The following is a 19487-nucleotide window of genomic DNA, read 5'->3' as shown; positions in this document are numbered from 1 at the left end:
TTTTCCCCGTGGGATGTGGTTTGAGAAGGATCAGTTGATATGTTACGATCTTTCAACTACACAGACATCTGTGGCTAGATATTTTCGTCTATCATAAAAATACACATGCAAACTCCCACACAGCCACAATCTGCGAGGGGTAAAGGGGCCGTGCTTAAAAGGTAAGCTGAGAATAACTGTGGATCTTTCAACTATTAAGAGTGCTGACGTGACCGACACATAACCCCCAAGACAAGTGCATCTTGCCAGTGATATGTAATTTACCTGAATATTCTAGTCAAAATAACAGGAGTAACACCACAGAAAAAGCAACCACTGCTGTATCCCGCGAGACAACTGCTGAAGGGAAAAGTAAATAAGTAATCGGCCAACACCCTACTATGGTGAGGACAGATACAACGTGCGCGACCAACATACCCCCCTCCCCTGGCAGACACATCCAAACATGCACCCATAATGTTAGCTTGATGGCTGTTGTGTTAAAAGCACACACACATGCACTAGGAGATAGAGAAAAAAGAGGATGTAGCGTAATGAATGACTGACAGCGAGGTGGGAAGGTTGGAGGGCAGTGAGAACAATACAGGTTTGAAAAGGGAGGGGGTGGAACCACAACCATCACTTTATTGATTTCATGGGGCCATAACCAACTTCAAAGGCAGTGCCTGAGTGAACGAAAATTCGTTTAATAATGTAGAATGCCTGCAATGAAAATAAACACGCAAGGAATACTATCACGTCATGTTGAATACAAACTAGGTATTTTATGTTTATGAAGTACATGATAAGGTACAGCACTGGGCTACTGACAATAATTTGTTTTGGATACTCTGTAGGATGTCATTTGTTTTGGCCATTCTGCAGGATGTCATTTCTTGGGGAAAATAGGAAATGGGTGTGCTGTACAGTGCAAAAGCAGTTAAGGATGGTTGTAAGTTTGAGAGTGTCAGTTTAACATGTACCAGCAGTATTCAAAGTCTGTGAAGACTCTTCAGTGCAGATCTTTCACAAACCAAGACTAATACAAGCAGTTCCAAATGTGTTTCATAATCCACAGGCATGGTATACAAGGTTTAGTAGAGTATTGAATACCAAAACTCTTACAGTGCTCCATCTGAAAAACTCTTTGAGCAGTGACATATGTACATACATCAAAACATGGGAAAGGACATGTGCACACACATATGCACATTTATATACATAAAAGCATAGATATTATTTACAAATACAATGTATTTGCATACCCTTAGTGCATTTTGGTAACTTCTATGTACCAATTTAAAGAGCTGTTAGAAATGTTGAATGTCTCCTGTCTTTGACTTGGCCCTACGATTGCTGAGGCAATTGTAATTACATCCAGTTGCGTATAACTAGGACAAATATCTTATTTCAGCTGGAACTGGTGTAACACTTTGCTTCATGCAATATCAAGTTATTTTCTGGCTATTTTACATTGCAAATAATGTGCCAATTAATGTAAACATTTATCCCATTCTTATTAATGAAGCAACATTTTAATATTTTATTTTTCAAAATCACAAGAGCCAGGTTATTTAAACACTGAAATGATATGCAAACTTTGTTTTTATTATTCAAGATCTCGTTAATAACAAATCAGAATATCCAACTTTGAAAATACCTTTAGAAATAGGCAGGACTGCACACCTTATAAACCCATTTGAAACAATATGTGGAATCCATGAATGGGCAAGTCTAAATATCACAAAAAAGCATCAGCTATGGTTTTGTTTGGTCTTAAACAGATATTAAATAACAATGCAGGCACAACAATAGCAAACAGCTTTGTTGCTTCTGTGTGTTATCTGTGAACAAGACCAACAGTTAACTAAGCCATCTTCTGGACAAGTTGTAAGATGGCGGAAAGATTACTTTACCATTCAAAACACCTATTAGGTGAATCTTCCCTCTGAAAACTGTAGGCATTTGTATGTACAGGAAAATATAGGAACCCACCCCTGAAAAAAAAAAACAAAAACAAATGGCCAAGAAAGCATCTCAGCCCTTACACATATGAACATGAATGTACTAGAATAAGCTGAGAAACATTGGAGACTATCACAAACACTGAGCAGATGATCTCATAACTACCATGTTTCCCTGAAAATAAGGCTTAGACTGTGATATAAACCCTCCTCCAAGTTTAACCCTAGTTAAGATTGGCAACCAGAATTATTTTGTCTGTTGAAACATGGAATGGATGTATTGCATTACAAAGTAATGATACTTATAAATAACCTTTTAATTATGATGACATTCCAGAAGATAACACGACTGTACACAAAAAATGACATCCCCTGAAAATAAGCCATGATGTTTCTTTTGGAGCAAAAATTAATATAAAACCAAGTCTTATTTTGGGGGAAACATGGTAGCATCTATTGGGATATACTGAGTACTTCATCATCTCATTTCCACCCCTCAAATTACCAGACACATGTTAAGTCAGTGACTGACTAGAAATTGCTGGGGGAGATTAGAAGAGGTGGAGGCATTTGAATAACCTTAGAAACGTTAACAAATTAACCCTGATGCTTTTAAAAATTTCAAATACTTTCATTCTACTTATCAGTTATGCAAGTAAACTTAAGTCCTGCTGTAGTAAATGCCCTTTGTTTCTTTTTACAAGCAAACTATAAAAAGACCCAGTGAGGCAGGTTACAAAGAAATTGTCAGAGCAAGGAGGATGCTTCCACTGTAAATTGATACAGAAATCATTCTGACAAGAAACAAAAACTGCAATGTCTGGACAACATGAATGAGTAGCAAATCTTGCACATCCTAGGCCAACAGACATGAGAAAGATCTGATAAAGCAGCAAGCACAAGTATGGTCAAATACCAAATTTCACTCTTTCTTCAACAGTCCCCTTGGTGGGAAACACTTTCTTCTACCACAGAGTTCACTTTGTGCTTTATCTGTAAATTGAAACACTACATGCCAGTCGGCATGCTTAATACTTTGCAGTACCCATGTAAATATTGTGCTTCTTTAAGTTATTATTATAAATCCGTCTGTTTACTTAGATGAATGACTTCCCCTGTAAAGCCAAAATTTGTGCATGTGTCAGTGGTATATGGACCTCTTACATTTCTAGGAAACTGAAAAAGAGTTCTGAGAGCAAGATTTTCAACTTGTGCGCTTTGTGGTATTGACTAATTATACTATATAGAAACAATTCCAGTCTTACAAAGGATATGAATGCAAAATACTCGGGCATTATATGATTAAAATGTTTTCTCTGTTAGCATGTGCATAACTACACTAGTATGAAAAATTTATTTGTAGTGTCCATTTTTCATGCATTCTGTCACCCCCAACACACACAAACACACACCAATCCATTATCCAGCAAAGCAATTTCTTGCATTTTTATAAACTTTGCTTTACATCCACAAACCTCATCGTTCACAATTGAGCACACACCAAAATTTGGTCACTTCCAAGTGACAACATTAAAGCTGTTGACAATGATCTCCAACTACTGTATGAAGACTATCCACAAATTGCTCCTGTTGCATAAGCCCACGAACACTTTAGGCTTGCAACCTGACTCAAAAAAAAAAAAATCGCCACACAAATCCACCCATGTAACCCTGTCCTCATACATTAACATTTTCTCGCAGAGCTTGTTCCCTTTCAATAAATAATAATGCACTATTCAAAACTCCGAATCCATGAAATTATTACAAAGCAGTATCACTAATGTACAACAGTCATCCAATCTTGCTGAATTGTTTACTTTCCACAACCAGTGCAGCCATCATCTCCTATAGTGTGGCCATGATCATGTTTTCTAGTCACTCAGCTTCATGGTAGACGTTCACATGGTCTTTCTCCAATTTTTAGCTGACTACCTTGCTTTGGATTTTGATTCCATGGAGGTGGGAAGGAGAGTGAAGGCAGGTCACAACTAAAAATGAGACCAAAGAAAATGATGGACCCTGTTCGGCGACGATGAATAAATGGTGTTCTTAATGGGGGTGAGGGGAAGCTCAAACACGTGAAGCAGTCTACCCTGGAAGTAAGAAAGACCAATGTTTTGCTTGATCAACTCATTGCTCGCTGATCAAGAAGAGGTTCAATGTATGCGGCCAAGGCAGGCTTATGCAGCAACAGGACGGCTCTGGCATCCGCTAGAGAAAACCACTGCCGCTTTCGATCTGAGGAAAAAAAAGAGCAATGCAAGTAAAATGTTTCATCATTTTATAAGGCTACTGAATTGAACAGAAAGATGCATCTAAGCTTTCTATGTTCCCCTTCCACCTGAATCAATTTCTTAACTTTAAAGTTCAGTCAAATATGTAGAATATGTTATTCTAACTGCAAACAGTTTAGTAAAAATTGTGATGAGGAAAGTCTTGCAGGTTCTTGACCTATAACTAATGTTAAAAGCTGCCTGCTTTTTAAAGATGTTTGTACTATAATTAACTTTGAGTAGCCTCCATAAAGTGCATTAAGACAAGAGAGATTTGAAAAACTGGTGATGAAAGAAAGAGCTCATTTGACTCTCCAGCAATAAGATACTGTAAGAAAAGCCCCCTTTTCAAGACTTACTGATGCGCTGGAGGTCATCCCAATGATCTAGCAGCTCTTCAACATGGAATATATACACCCAGGTTCTGTTCTTGCGATCCTTGTTCTGTACACCAAAAAGCACTAACGCTAAAGCAGTGAAAAATACCAAATAATATCTATATGTGAGTGTGCAAATGTACATGTCTGTGTGCACACATTCATATTTTATGTTTATTCTGAATCATCTTTTTAAAAAGACAACTTTTTTTAATTTAGAATAATTATAGTACTGATGTCTTAAGTTTACATCTATTATTCATATGCATGTACAGATGCACATTTGAGAAAAAAAAAAAAAAAGACACACAAATGATATAAAACCTCCCAGATGTCAAAAGAGAAGAAAATGGACACTGTACTTCCATTATGATGGCAATGCAACAGCCCATAATAATCTCAGAAAATAACAGGGAAAAAAACTTAAGGGAGCTGAATTTGACTAACCCAGACATATTATTCCACATGGTGCTTAGAGGAATGATTTATCGCTGCAAGCACGGTATACCAAAAGTCACAAAAACTATCTGCTTGCATACTAAGTCACTCATTCTAGTATGTTAGGTTCATGGTTTAGGCACCGCTGTCAAAGTGATACACTGGTGAAAGCATGCTGTATGCGATTATTCTAACCTCTCTGCCTCCCCTCCCCTGTCATTGTCACTTCTGCACCCATACACAATCACCATAAAAGTAATCTATAGCCACACCTGTAACACTGGTGTCACATACAGCAGTGGCCAAGGGTATGTGCAAGCAATATATGGAGGGATAGGGAGGATGGAGGGATAGGGAGGAAGGAGGCAATGTTGGGTTTTTTAAAACAACAAACAGGCCCAGACCTCATCTGTAATACTAACTTCTGGGGCAACAATAAAGTTTCAGGCCATGGCTATGATCACCATACAACACTTTGCTATAATGTAAAAGAAACAGTTTTGAAATCTTGGAAAGCAATAAAATTAGTAATGCTACAAAATTTAAAAACTGTTTCTTTTATGATGCACAGCAAAGTCTCAAGTGGCTGGAGAGTCAGAAAATGACATATACCATGATGCAGATGTGAGTTTTGTAAAATGATGAAAATGACAGCAGCACAGCTCATGTTATTTAAATGGCTGTGAACTAGTTCAGATCTTAGGGAATGCATAAATAAGCTTCTTTGAGAAAAACAAGATGGAAATCATTAACATCTGTGTACTTACATTGTTAAATGGGTGAAGAAACACCTTCAATTTAAAAGTAACAGGCTAAGATATCAACAAAGACAAATTAGTCAAAATAAATCCTGTCTGCTCTAATCTGTTTTCTAAAATTTTTGAACAATTTGATTTAGGAAATTACCTGCCTAAACCTGTGTATCACCCCTCCAAAGCCTCCCCTTTTCCTACACATGTACTCTATCATTCCTTCATATACCTACACCCAGTCACCCCACCACACAAAATAATGTACATAATACTGTTCTCAAAGCTGCACAGAACAATGGTACCTTTCGCATTCTCCTCTGCTATTCATCAGCTTCAAAACAAGGTGAACCATCATGCAAAGAGTAAGGTGCACATTCTTATCCTGCCCTTGCTCTGCATACTTACCCCATCAAAAATGTATATTTTTTAAAGGCTATTTTTGTAAAAAGAAAATTTCTCAAGTTATCAAATAAATATTGATGTCCATGCAAAGTAACTACATGTATAGCATTTATATTTCAATATGTCAAGCCTACCTCAGTTGCATAAAATCAAATAGTAGTCTGCTCTTCTTCCCATCATCTTACCCACCCCCCACCATCTTCCCACTCTGTTATGTAGTTTGCAACTTGTGGCTGGCACAGTTGTGTTACTGTGTGTTTCAGTGCTGCTCTTTTCCTTAACCCACTGAGCTCACTGCCAGAGAGGGGACTGTGTAAATGCTTTTCATTTATATTTATAACCTGCTTGCTGAGGTAATGCTGGAAGGTAAGCTTTGGTGAAGGGTATTAGAGGCGCACACAATGGCACAGAAGGCTACTGGTGATCGTTCCTTTATCATCATTATTATTACCAACTGAATTATCGACTGATATGACAGAATTCTAAAGCGGCAAACGAGCTGTAGGGAAGTTGCTCTACAAGCAGCGTGCAGGCCGCTCAAAGTCTAGCAGATGGGTCCTCCACTGGGACTGGCAGGAGCTATCAGACCAGTGATTAGAAAGGGTACAAACTCAAGGACAACAATGGAGGGATTTGCCAACACCTGCTTCTCTGCCTGAGCGTCTTTCAACCTTGTACTGCACTTCTTGTCCTATGCTGAACAAAATGATACTGGGACATGGGTCACACTTGTTGTGAGTTGAGCCAGCATGGAAAAGGACAAGATGCTCTGAGCGCGGCCTTCCAGGGTGGATGGCTGGATGCTTGTCGAATCCTACAAGGACCGCAGTAGCAGCTATAGGCAGGGCTCTCTAGCTATACTGAGTGAACGAACTGTAATCAACTCCTTCTGCCAGATTGCCTGTTTATCCTACATCAGGTCTAAAAGTGATTTTCCATTTGTCTTTCATCCATCTTTTCTTCCTGTTGCAATGCTTTCTCTTCAGTCTGCTTCAGATTTGCAATTAGCGGGCCAAGAGCAGGCTGGGGACAAGAGACTATTGTTTTATACTTCTCTGAATAACAAGAGCAGGGAGACATGAAGCTGATAACCCACCGAGCTTTGTTTCTTCTCTTATGGTTACACTTCTCTACCATCTCTTTTTCCCAATAGAACAGTAAAGATCATCCTTTTTTTATAGCTAAGCAGGGAATGAGGAGTTATTAGAGACCCCACTTTCAGCTTCACATGAGGGCTGTGCCCATCTCTTCCTCGCTGCTTTACCTTCCCAAACTCTCTTTGGAGTCAGGTGTCCATTCCTCCCAGCTTGTCAGCGAGGAGAAGGGAGTTTAGCTACACAGGTTTTGAACCAGTGCGATCTAACCAATCAGCTATCGTCTCTACCAAGAGTACAAGAATATATCCCATGTTCATGTCCCCGTATGCCAAGATGGACTAAATCTGACAATAAAACAAACTGTGACAATGTGTGTTTGTTTGTGCCTTACCAAACTCAGATGGAATATTTTTCTCTCTTTTTGTCTCAACTGAGGTCATAAACTATGATGGATGGTATATTTGTCTTCACAGTGTTTTATTTTCCCCATTCTAGATGTTACCTGTGGCTCCAAAGGTAAGGGGGAAAAAATACCATGGACAACCAGTTGTATACCATGGCAGAGAAAACTGGGACAATGTTGTAATTTGAGAAAGACAGGAAAAGAAAGGGGGCGAAGGCGGGGCGAAAGGCCGGGAGACGGGACAACACAGGCACATCAACACATTATGTACACCCCTTCTACCTGAAACATCACTCCCCCTCCTCTACCTACTGTTGCTTTAACTGAGAAGAAACTCAGTAAGTCGGAGAAAGGGCATCAACAATTGCAAACAACTGAATGTCAACTCGACATATTTGTGAAGGGGTACCAAGAGTGCAGTGACTGAGATGTCAAAGTCAATCAGTTTGAAAAGGGGCAGCAAGTGTGAGAGTAGAAGTGTTTCATTATTTCGTTACACGGAGGCCCCGCGTGTCCATCACTCATCACACTTGACTCTGCAACAGGCTGAAAGTTAACCGTAAAATCACAGTTGGAAGAGTTCTCATGGCAAATTGCCTGGCGATGTCGTGCACCGAGTCTAGTTAGTCTACAATACAGAATAAAATTTGTCCGATCCATCATTTTGTTTTGAGAGTGAATGATACAGAGGCGCACAAGGGTGTTTGTAGAGAGAGAGGAGGGAGGAAGAAGTGAGGCTGTTGCAAACAAGTGGGTGGGTGACCTTCAAACGATCTAGTCCCAGAATAGTTTTGCTGTCATGGTTACGAACTTTTGACACCTATCATCACAGTCTCAGCTCCTTCAAGCGTGCAAAAAAGAAAGAAAGGAAAGGCGCAGTAGTTTCCTGAAGTTAACGGCTAATTTGTTGGCGAGTTCACAGCACGTGGATTAAGGAGGCAGTAAACCCTGCTTTATTAAGTAATCCTGTACCGCGTCAATTTTCCCGCTGCTTTCTGCCAGATAAGCGGGTACGCCACCCGCCTCACCGCGGGGTCGTACATCTCGTTGAAAAGCTCAAGTTTACCAGCGCTCCTGGCCGTCTGCAGCTTGCCTCAAGCTTTGCTAAAAGACTTTGCGACCACCGTTTACACTGTGTTCGAGATGTCTTCTTGCAGGACTGTGTGGACGACCGAAAGGTGTTCGCTCGTGTTGGGTAGAGGGCTTGGACAAGGAATTATGGTCTGTGTGTAGAGACAATCGTCTTTCTGGGCAGCGACTGTGGCACCCCGATCTACAGTGGTCGTTCCCCGACATTCGGGGTACAGCGACCCTGCTGTAGCTGTGAGCCAGGCGGGTCTCTCTCTCACTAGCCGCACAGCAGTTCTGGACCCATCGTCCAGGGGCGATCTGTCAATATGAAGGCCATCACGACGATCTATGAGCTACCGTCTACACCGTCAAGTCGCCCTACTTCCTGCTGCTGGCTTAGCAAGCGATTCATCTGCGTGATAGGCATGGTGGGGGTGCTGTATATCCTGCATCCTCAACTATCTTTTACAAAAACCACCCTACCTGTCCAATCTCTCTCTTTCAAAAATTGCATATTCGATCTTGATCCCGTTTTAAACCAGCAAGCAAACAGCGAAAGACCAGCACAAGAGCAGACCTGAATAAACAAGCAAGGTGGTCTTTCTTGTGTAGACCCGCAGTGCCATTCAAACTACTTCCATTTTGTCTGTCGTTCCTCCTCCGAACCCCCGGTTCCACCTCCGTTGCTGGATTCCAGAGACGGCAGCAGTGTGTGGTGGCTGGGTCGGTTAATGAGATTCCAGATCACTTTTGAAAGTGGTGGTGGTTGGGGTGGTGGTGGCGGCGGCGGCGGCAGGCTGGGCTTGGATAGACGAAAGGGAGGGGGGAGAGGAGGGGTGCCGGGGGAGTTGTCTGTGGAGATCGATACGGCTGCCTACCTCCTCTCTCCGGTCCTAGCTTTCACCCATCTACCCCCACACCACCCTGCCTCCCCGCGTGTTGCAGAACCATCCTCGTCGGAGGCTGCTGCTGTAAGCTGTCCAGTCATTAGTCATAAGGAAATTGCTAATGAAATAGCAGGCGGCTCCAGACAACTCTCGGCCCTTTGTCTGCCTTGAGCTGCAGGCTCGCTGTTGCAGCGCTTTTGTCAACGGCCAGGAGCAGCGACCGTTCTCGCCTATCGAGTGTGTCTCGGGTCCAAGCTCCGGGTGCCGTTTGTTCATCAAAATAAAGAGGCTCTTGCTTGATTGCGCAAACACTCTCACCCTTGAGCCGTGTCTTCGCCGTGAAGTCGCACACTTAAGCTGAATGATGTTTGGCGGGCATTAGCGCACTGCACGGGGGTTAGTCCCTAGGGAAGGGTTTGCCGTACACAGGAGCCATCTGGCGAACAATGGACGAGCCAGCCACCAGTCAAGAGATCACGACTCTATCCTCGGTCTAGTCTGATCCATATCTTCATAGTTTTTGTGTTCACACTCAAACTATTAACTGTCAAATATCTTCCGGCTGGCCAAAATCTGTTAACATATATATATGTGGGGAATGAAAGTGTGGCACAGCGAACAACCAAACACCAGATCTGGATGGTTTCCAGGGAAGACTACACTAGTAAGCCTCTGAATAGTTTAATGGAGAGATCAACCCGCTTGTCATTATTAATAATAGCAACAAAACTGCTGTTAACAGACCAGAGGCACTACCTTCCGTTTTCACGTATTGTCACTTTAAAACTCTCAGAAGTATGACCTGGCTGCCTGGTCACAATCCCATGGAGTGGCAGTCCCCAAGTCATGGAGGGCCTGTCACAATCGCGCGGCGATGACATGCGCTTAGTCTGCGACCATCCGCCCTTACAAGGAGGGACCCCAACGACGCCCACCTTGGAGTCGACCCGAAACAGATTACAGGTCATTAGTGACACAACACCTGAGTGAGGCAATGATAAGGCTTCAAGGTCGTCAAAGGTGCCCCATACAACCTACACATCAGTGATCGTCTGCGAGGAAAAACGACTGAAAGGCTGCCTGTTGAGATGGCTGGAAAGAAAGAAAAGACGCTTGCTCGGCAAGTTGAACAGAAAGAAAGGCTGTTTATTGAGATGGATGGAAAGGAAAAAAAGGAAAGAAACCTAAAGGAAGCCCACTTGATAGGAAGGGGGAAAAAATACTGGATAGTTGGCAAAAGCAAAAAGATGTGGAGGAGAATGAAAGAATAACTCATGACATCATCGAAAAAGATAAAGAGAATGCGCCATGCCGTAGGCATTTGCCAGCCTTAAGTTTTTGGGCTGGTTTCTTTTTTGAAGTTTGTGTTCTGGCAGATACCTCAACATATTTTGAATTTCTTAAGCTTATTGTCTAGGTCCTTTTTGATATTACATCAACATTATGTCTGGCACAGCAGCATAATCCATTAAGCCGCTTGTTACACACAACATTACAGCTAAACAAAGGCAGCTATTCCACTTCTGTGTGAGAAGTGTGTGCCTGCAAGTTTATTGAACCTCATAAGCATGCTTAATGAGCCATCAAATTTTATTCTATTTTGTTTTGTTTTGTTTTGTTTACGGACAAGGTAGGAGAAGCGGGGAGGCATGCGAGAATGGCCCGCCACTGAACTACTCTCACTGAGTGCGTATCTCACACAATTAGTGGCTAACACGATACCTGCCTGGGCACTTACTGCACAAAAGGTGGCGAGGCGAGGAGGAATAGTACATTTTTCTGGAAAGCCAGAGAACCCTTTCAGTGCGACCATGTACTTTCTATCAATTTCACGGCGAACAATACGGTGATCAGAACTGTCACATTCACAGTACATAACAACTACTCACATAGCAGATTCACCCGTCCCTCGTTTACATTTCGATTATTCTCGCTCTCCCTAAACCCCAATACACTCTTAAAAAAATTCAATCAATTTAAAGGAATGACAGCTAGTGAAGGATGAAGGAGACTATGTAGGAAACCACTGAAACTTCTTCGAAAAAAAACTTAAATTAAACAATTAAAAATGCGCAGTTTACAGTCTGGCGCGCGCACCCACACAATCTAAATGCTTCAGCGAAATTCTGGTGGGTGGTTGGTGGAGCGATTTATTTTTTAATTGGTACGCCATATTTTGGCAGCTGCTTACCTCGAACACTCCATGATGCCGAGATATCTGACCTCTGACCCCTGCCTCCTCCATGGCCTCCCGCATGGCAGCAATCCGTGGCTCCTCTTCAGGTTCGATACCCCCACCCGGTACCACCCAGCGATCTGGGTTCCGATGACTCGTCACCAGCAGGATCTGACCAAAAATAAAAAGACAGGGAACGATGAGAGAGCAGTAAGCACTCAAAGGCAGACCCTATCTATAGGAGTACGCCCTCCCTCATACGCCCCTGAAACTGAACATAACAAAAGTTCCAGAACCATTAAGCAATGGCAAAGCCCTCAGATCTTTGTAACGTCTTTTGTGAATTGTCGGCAATCAGGCTTCTGTGTGGTACAAAGGGCACAACATTAAATGCTAGGCATGTGACTGAATGACTGCCTGGCTAGACATTGCTGGCCGTGGCCTGACCTTTAGCTGGTGAGCTGCTAAGAATGACAGTTTGCCTTGAAAAGACGCCAAACCTTCTTAGGACCTGGAAATCGGCATGAGCTGGCTGTATAGCCTATCTTCACTTGACAGCAAAATGGACGCTGATTAAGATAACACCATTGCGCCAAAGAGGAAAAGAAATTATATTCTGAAACAGCCCTGTGTTCATGCAGAGAAACATGGAAAGCTGCTGAGGAGAAACACATTCTGATAGTTCAGTGCATGGGCACAAACACCTACACACATGAATCAACACACACGTACAGTAGAACCAAAACACTCAATTCTTTTTTTAAATAAAGGAAAATCTGTTATTACTGTATATCCAAGTCTGTTAAATGAAACATAATCAGATTTTCAATCTTCTGCATATCACAGTGCTACCACCACTTTTTTGTAATGTAATTAACATGCATAATAATGCCTGTTCACCTAATAGGTATCATGATGATTATGAATATGGTTTTGTTAAGATTCAGTTGGTTTGTTATAGCTGGTAAGTGTAACTGCCGTTATGGCAGTACTAAAACTAGTTAACTTATTTTATCCTTAAACATTCATGCATTAGGGAACCCTTTTATGACAGATAAATGGAAACAAAATTAAAAAACAACAAAAAAGCAGGCAGTTAGGGCATGCTTCCTTGCGTTGACTGAGAAATCCTCTACTTAAAATATATTTCATCCAAAAGGCTTAAAGTCTGGTGCAATAATATTTAAATAAAGCAGATTAGGTGGTATGATGAAACTGATAGAGCTAGTACAAAAGCTGCAAGAGGTATTCATACTAGGAAAAACAGTTATTTGAAATGAAAAGATTTTTAGAGTTTTACTGGTTAAATTCAGGCCTGAAATCTTAGACAGGAACACATTGTAATTCAAATCAGATGCTTTTAATCTGTCACTGTTTCATTTACATCATAGAGTATCCTGTGGTTTATTACTACCCACAGAAATTGTTGCTTTCTTAACCAGATGTGTATTATCAAACATGCAACTATGTGACCAGTTAAAAAGGCTCTTTCAATTATCCATTATGAAGAAATGGAAATATGTCATCAGTAATTGGTTAGTCATTTCTAAATGCAACTAATACAAGTCTACCTTGTGCTGATTACAAAATGACAAACACTATATCGCAAAAGATAGAGAAACACTAAATCTCAAGCCTTCTCAGGCAACCAGTCCAAATGATGGTAGATGACCTTATCTTGTGGCAAACAACCCAAAACACTCATATGATCCATCCAGTACCCCTTGCACTATACAATACAGGTAGCTACACAGCATAGGTATGTTTATAATCATGCTTGACAGCCAGCATAAGCTAGCATGTAGCAGTCAGCGAACGTTACAAGAACTAGCATACTATGAATGAGTTGTAGAAGAATCATGTGGTATCTGGGGGGGGGAGGGGGTTTTTGATAAAGAACTTTTCAGATTTAATTAACAATCAATTTAATTTAATCAATTAACTTTTAACTACTTTAGTAACCCCCTATCTGACCTGAAGCAAAATTTCTAGTTATTATTTCCTAATCATCTGCAGCCTTTTGTAACAAAACATCTTAATTTAATGTTTCAGTGTGCACAGGATACCTGTACAAGTTATGTCTATACTAGAGCAGCATAATCATAACAAGTGTTTTGTGTAATTTTATCATTCGTGTCACGATTAAAAACCAAGACAAAAGAAGTGTTATTGTACATAGTAAAGTGTCCTCACTGCCAACATCAGTCAGTCTGATGTAATTAAAGTACCATGATATATCCTACACAACTGTACAGCATTTATATCTCTAGTTATTACTGCTAAGACTGCAACAATACAAGTGATGGTTTACAAAACTTAATCTTTAAATCTAGGAACAAGGATCAGTTCTTAATACTTTGTAAAGATTTAATATCTGTAGGCTTCCTCCTTCATTATGTTCCTGCATACACTTCATAGCATTAGTGCCAAAATCTCATGCAGGTAATACTGCTCTCACTTGAACTACCAACGGTCTACTACATGCAAGCAGGAACAAGTCCTGTGTTTACCAATGTCAGTCAGCTGAGAATTAGTGTGTACATGTTAATTTCTGCATAAAGCAGTACACGCAGAAAAAAAGACAAATAGTAAATTCCCACAGAAATAACTGAAAATGAAGAGAATTAACATCATCAACAAACAATTAAAATATAAATATTACTTATACACATTACTTCTAAGTTCTTTTAAAAGTTTTCCACATATCAGAATTTAAAATTAGTTTACTAGCGCAAGACCACACTGTCACTAAATCTAAAAACATTAAAGCCTAACATAATAAGGTTTAGGTAACAGGATTTTCTTTACAAAGTCATTAGTTTTTAATACGATACAATGTACATTATTAGTCCACAAGAGCAATTACATTAATGTGCATAGTAATACCTCGCCACTTTGCGCTCCACTATTTTGCAGGTTTTTATAAGAAATTAATGGGAAAAATTATTCGCGGCTTTTCTGCGAAATTTGATCAGTGGAAAATATATAAATATATATATAAAAATATATTTTATGAATTTTTAGATGAAAAAAGCCCTAAGTGTATAAAAATATATTACTAATATTAATTCTAACAATAAAGAAATATTATAGACAGTAAAGTTAATATGAATTACAGTAAATAGTGCATGCATTTTCTCAGAAACGAGAACCAGCATAGCATACTCACAATTGTAAACAACAGGTTGGGAATGGTTATTAAGGAAATGGGAAAGGTTTATGTCGCATAAAAGAAGAGGGGAGGATTTATAAAGCCTTAATATAGTGCATAACTACTTAAATAAGTATACCATTTCTATTTCACGGATTTTCGGTTATTGCGGGTGGTTCTGGAACGCATTCCTGCCATAAACAAGGGATCACTGTACATATAAATTTTTGTAAGCTTTGACCGTTTAGTTGTGGTTCTAAATCTGTAAAAAAAACAAACAAAACAAAAGGCATGCCGGTACAACATGAAATGAGACTAAATAACCATATGTGATCTTCTAGTTCTTTGCAGCTTTAATATCTACTACAAAATTTATATACATGGTTAGCAAGAAATCACATCATCAGTATCATCATAAAGGTTTTCCTGGGTGTAACAAGAGTTGCAACTTGCTCTTAGGCTTTGTGTACCATCTATTTTATAAGAACACACTATCTGTATGCATAAGAAACTGATCATAATATTGGTAGTATTGTATAGCAAGATACTAGGTGAACCTTTAGTTTTCATCTGTGAATATACTGCTGCCTTTCAACCCATATCAACAATGCACGTGTTCAGTAACAGTTCAATGACAAGAGATCAATCTGATCTCGATCATAATATCTGGCCTTTCTTTACTTCCCTACACCCACCCCAACACCAGACCAAGGAATGATAAAAACTACAACGGCACAATATGACTTTACTATTTTACCAATAATATATCCTCATTTATTTGGACAAGAATATACTTTCGGACCAAAGTTACACAAGCTTCTACTACTAGACCAATTTTCCATCCGACTACGTGAATTGAATGAATGAATGTAGTTTTTTCCAACTGAAAGGTAGTGAAATAATAATTTTTCACGTGCGTTGTTGGCATTACATTTTATTTTGGGTTTTTTTTTTTTTTTTGCGTCTGAAAATCAAGCTCAACATTTACCAACTATGCTCAAACGGATACAACAACAATAACTACTCGATTCAAAATATTACTAACAGCCGATCGTCGGCATGTAAACAAAATGATCGGCAATCACCAACCTCTTCTTCTCGTTCATCTTTGAAGCAGAGGCAAGCCGCTCTGCGTTTGAAGCCATCCTCGTCGTAAGTCCTGACAGAATCTGGCTTTTCTTTCACCATGTCGTTGCTACACTGCGGGTTCTCCTTGCAAGTACAAAACTTGCAAGCCACCCTCAACAGCAAACGCAGACGGTAGAAGGGTATGACTTTGAGGTCTGTAACTGGCATCTAACGTCGTTCACTCATGTGTGTACTGCTGGAGACATGCCATGCACTCGTGTTGACTGCCACAGACATGCCATGAGTGCCATGCGCCATGTGTTGCCATTCGCCCAGCGCAGGGCCGTGTGCACAACCAGCCCTGCGTACCGCAACGCGGGCGCACGCGTGCGCCCGCGTGCGCCTACGACGGGCGGGCCGTATCGCAGCGAAATTTGAGTGAGCGCACGCGGGCGCACGCGTACTAGCTTGAGAGGTACTACGCCACGGGCGCAAAGATGGCCGCCATGGTTGTAAAGTTTAGACGTGTAGATGATATTCACGGTGGATCTTCTAATAAATAAGTATTTTGCAATAGATAGATATATGCAACGACAAAGAAGGATATTTAAAGTTCAGATTTCATCGTCATGTCTTTCTAGAGATGGTAGATGAATTTGCTTCGATTGAAACTTCGAATCGGGACGACAACAACAGAAAGTCTACTCGTCGTTTGTTTTTACGTGATATGCTTGACTACCGCATTGTTCTTTCCACATAATCTTTAATTCTCATGGACTTTTTCCTCTTTTAGTTCCCAATGAATGCCACTAAAAGTATATCGCTGCAATAGATTGCTTCTATTAATTCGTCGTCGTTGTCAATATGCCCATAAACAAAATTAGATTTTCTACTTCGCTGTCAGCCGCCATTTTAACAGGCGCCCACGGTGGGCGAAGGGTATCACAAGCTCTCTAGGGCGTGAGTGAGCGCCCGCGGGCATCCGCGGTGAGCGCCCGCGTTACGGTACGCAGGGCAGCTGTGGTACAACGGCACAATCATAATTCCAAATAAAAGTAAGAACTATCGGCTAATGTTTTGTCATACATTTACCCACCAAAATAATCAAGCTTTTTCTTGTCATCAGAGAATCTTTTATTTGTTTTAAATTTAGTGTAGGCTATAATATTTTGCAGCCCTATGCTCCACTAGGGGTGATACGAAACAAGATTAAGACATACATATTTTAGTAATTTATACTTTCATTTTTCATTTTTTAAGTGCTGTATACCTCCACTGTGTACAGGATTTGTTGGGTTTGAGGTTTTGAAAAAAAATGGGTTTAGTTGTTTTTGTCCTAGTTACTGTTGTATGGGCTGGTGGTGAATATAGATTCTTCATGGTCAGGGTGGTACATTATTTTTTTTGTGTTGGTGGGGGGTAATAATTACTATATTTTTCATCACATTTATATCTACGCATTTTCCTCTCCGCCTCTCACATGAGATGTGAGCCTTTTTTTTTAATTTTTTTTTATTTTGTCTACGTTCTCCGTTTAAAAAGATCTTTCCGGCCACCGCCTCAGCATTATTCATTTATGTCATGTAAATGTCGCTATACTGCGACCAACTCCGCGCCTCTTTTCACTGTTTACAGACAGCGGTGTCTCTCATCCTGCTCTTATGTAATGTTTATGATCGGTTCCTGGTACTTGTACTTGTGTGCAAACAGTCTTTGATTCAGTAGTTATAGAAGATGTTTGTTATTTAATGCAAATCTTCACTGATGAGCATTTTGGTCATCGATGTCTGCCCGAATAAATTAGGTGCACTATAAATATAGCTATAGGATTTGTCTGTCATTGCGATGCAATTAATCTCAAGGAATCACATCAATAAGCAATTTAGATACCAAGTGATGTTAGCTTGTAAGAGAAATTATTACAAATTTTAAACTTAACACGTTCATTTAATATATTAATTCTTTACAACGAAAAGTTATACACCCAAAGTTGGATCACTTTCCGCGACTGGAATCAGTATAGCTTATGCACAGGATCGAGCTATCCCCACATCCTCCTTCAGGTCGATCAGTGTATTTGATTGAACCTTCACCAAGGAGTTTTTTTTAAACCTTTTTGGTGAACAAAATTCATCCTAAATGTAACTCGTCATAATGTGAGCGCTCGAATGCGACTCTTTGGGTACGTGCCCTGTGGTGGGTGAGCGTACGCATGCATGTCTGCAGGCGTTAGCGTGAACTATACATTTTCTCTATTCTATATAGTCGAATTATCTATTCTCTCTTACAGTGTCAGACTTTATCATGAAGTTTATAGCATGGTGTTTGAACTGCTGTACTGACAGAGTCAAATCATTTTTGTCTGCTAGCTGATTGCATGCAGGGGTTTGCTCCCCGTTCAGTACCAGTTTTAACTGGTTTTGCGTGCATGTGCATGCTTTCTTCCACAATATTTGCCTCGTCCCTTCCTGTTGTAATGTTTGAAAAAAACAAAAACAAACAACAACAACAACTAAGTCTGGCTATTACAGTGATCAGAAGACAGCGTGGTTCTGTTTTACCGCTCCCAACAAACAAAAATGACAGCTTGTGTCAGAGGTTGTGGGGTAAGAAGGCAAAAGTCACTGCAGTCCACGTTGACTGCACGTGCTAAACTCGTCCCAGTGACGCTGAATGGCATGTTATGGCTTAGAGCCTACACACTGGATGGGTTCTCACACTGTTGTTGCACAGCACTTCATTTAGAGTGTCGTCAACTTCACCCCTCACCTTCCCATTATTTTTCTAGGCATGATCGAATCTCTAGAAGTGGGATTGGGGATATTCACCAGGTTTGGGAAGCTGAGCTTTAGCCAATCATGCACCCCACTAGACAAAAGTTATGGTGGGTGGGAGAGAAATAGAAACCATCATTTTATGGCTTAATTCAAGTTGTAGCACTTTCTTTTGAATCATTCCTGACAGAACTTGCAAGGTCACTCTTTTGCTCATTGTTCTACTTTTTCTAGATTTCCATCTACAAACATCTTCCTGCTCAAGACAAAGACATGCCAAAAATGAGTTCACAAAACTAAAACTTAAAGAAAAAGCCTAATCCAAAGCTATTTTCAAAAACTATTTTGAGTGGGTTTGATCATCAGCTACTTATTCTCAAAATCTGAGTAGAAAACTGCCTTTTTCATAAAATTTCTCAGTTTGAGTCATTCACTGCTTGCTTAATCATATCAAGTATGTTGTTAAATTAATTTAATGACAAACCCAAGACATACTTGAAAATAAGTTCAAAGTTCTAAAAAATTAAGAAACCATGGTATTCTCCATGCTATAAAATGCTTTGCGAATGCCCACATGAATTGACCTATATCATAATTACCGACATTAATAAAGGCTGCAGCTAATGTGACGGGTACTTTAGTTATATTCCAGGTCTCTTTCACCCAGATGAAAAC

At 40.3% G+C, this 19487-nt stretch overlaps 1 protein-coding gene across 1 annotated transcript; it reads right to left on the bottom strand.

Annotated features, from left to right (window-relative positions):
* Positions 1 to 665: 665 nt before the first annotated feature.
* LOC112573090 (diphosphoinositol polyphosphate phosphohydrolase 1-like) lies at positions 666 to 16391 on the bottom strand. The gene is made up of 4 exons (XM_025253105.1): positions 16060 to 16391; positions 11835 to 11990; positions 4576 to 4660; positions 666 to 4181 (listed from the first exon to the last, which is right to left on the bottom strand). Exons 1-4 carry the CDS (start codon positions 16264 to 16266, stop codon positions 4069 to 4071), a joined length of 561 nt encoding a protein of 186 aa, XP_025108890.1. The 5' UTR covers positions 16267 to 16391; the 3' UTR covers positions 666 to 4068.
* Positions 16392 to 19487: the final 3096 nt, after the last annotated feature.

Source organism: Pomacea canaliculata, linkage group LG10 (assembly GCF_003073045.1).
Source record: "Pomacea canaliculata isolate SZHN2017 linkage group LG10, ASM307304v1, whole genome shotgun sequence".
Taxonomy (NCBI): domain Eukaryota; kingdom Metazoa; phylum Mollusca; class Gastropoda; order Architaenioglossa; family Ampullariidae; genus Pomacea; species Pomacea canaliculata.
The sequence above is the reverse complement of the archived record's forward strand: the minus strand, read 5'-3'. Positions and strand labels throughout refer to the sequence as shown.

Excerpts from the sequence above, each read along its gene's own strand:
- LOC112573090 (XM_025253105.1), bottom strand. The coding sequence starts at position 16,266 with ATGCCAGTTACAGACCTCAAAGTCATACCCTTCTACCGTCTGCGTTTG. Across the intron at positions 11,991-16,059 it reads AAGATGAACGAGAAGAAGAG|ATCCTGCTGGTGACGAGTCA; the intron begins GTTGGTGATTGC and ends ATTTTTGGTCAG. Across the intron at positions 4,182-4,575 it reads GGATGACCTCCAGCGCATCA|ATCGAAAGCGGCAGTGGTTT; the intron begins GTAAGTCTTGAA and ends TTTTTTCCTCAG.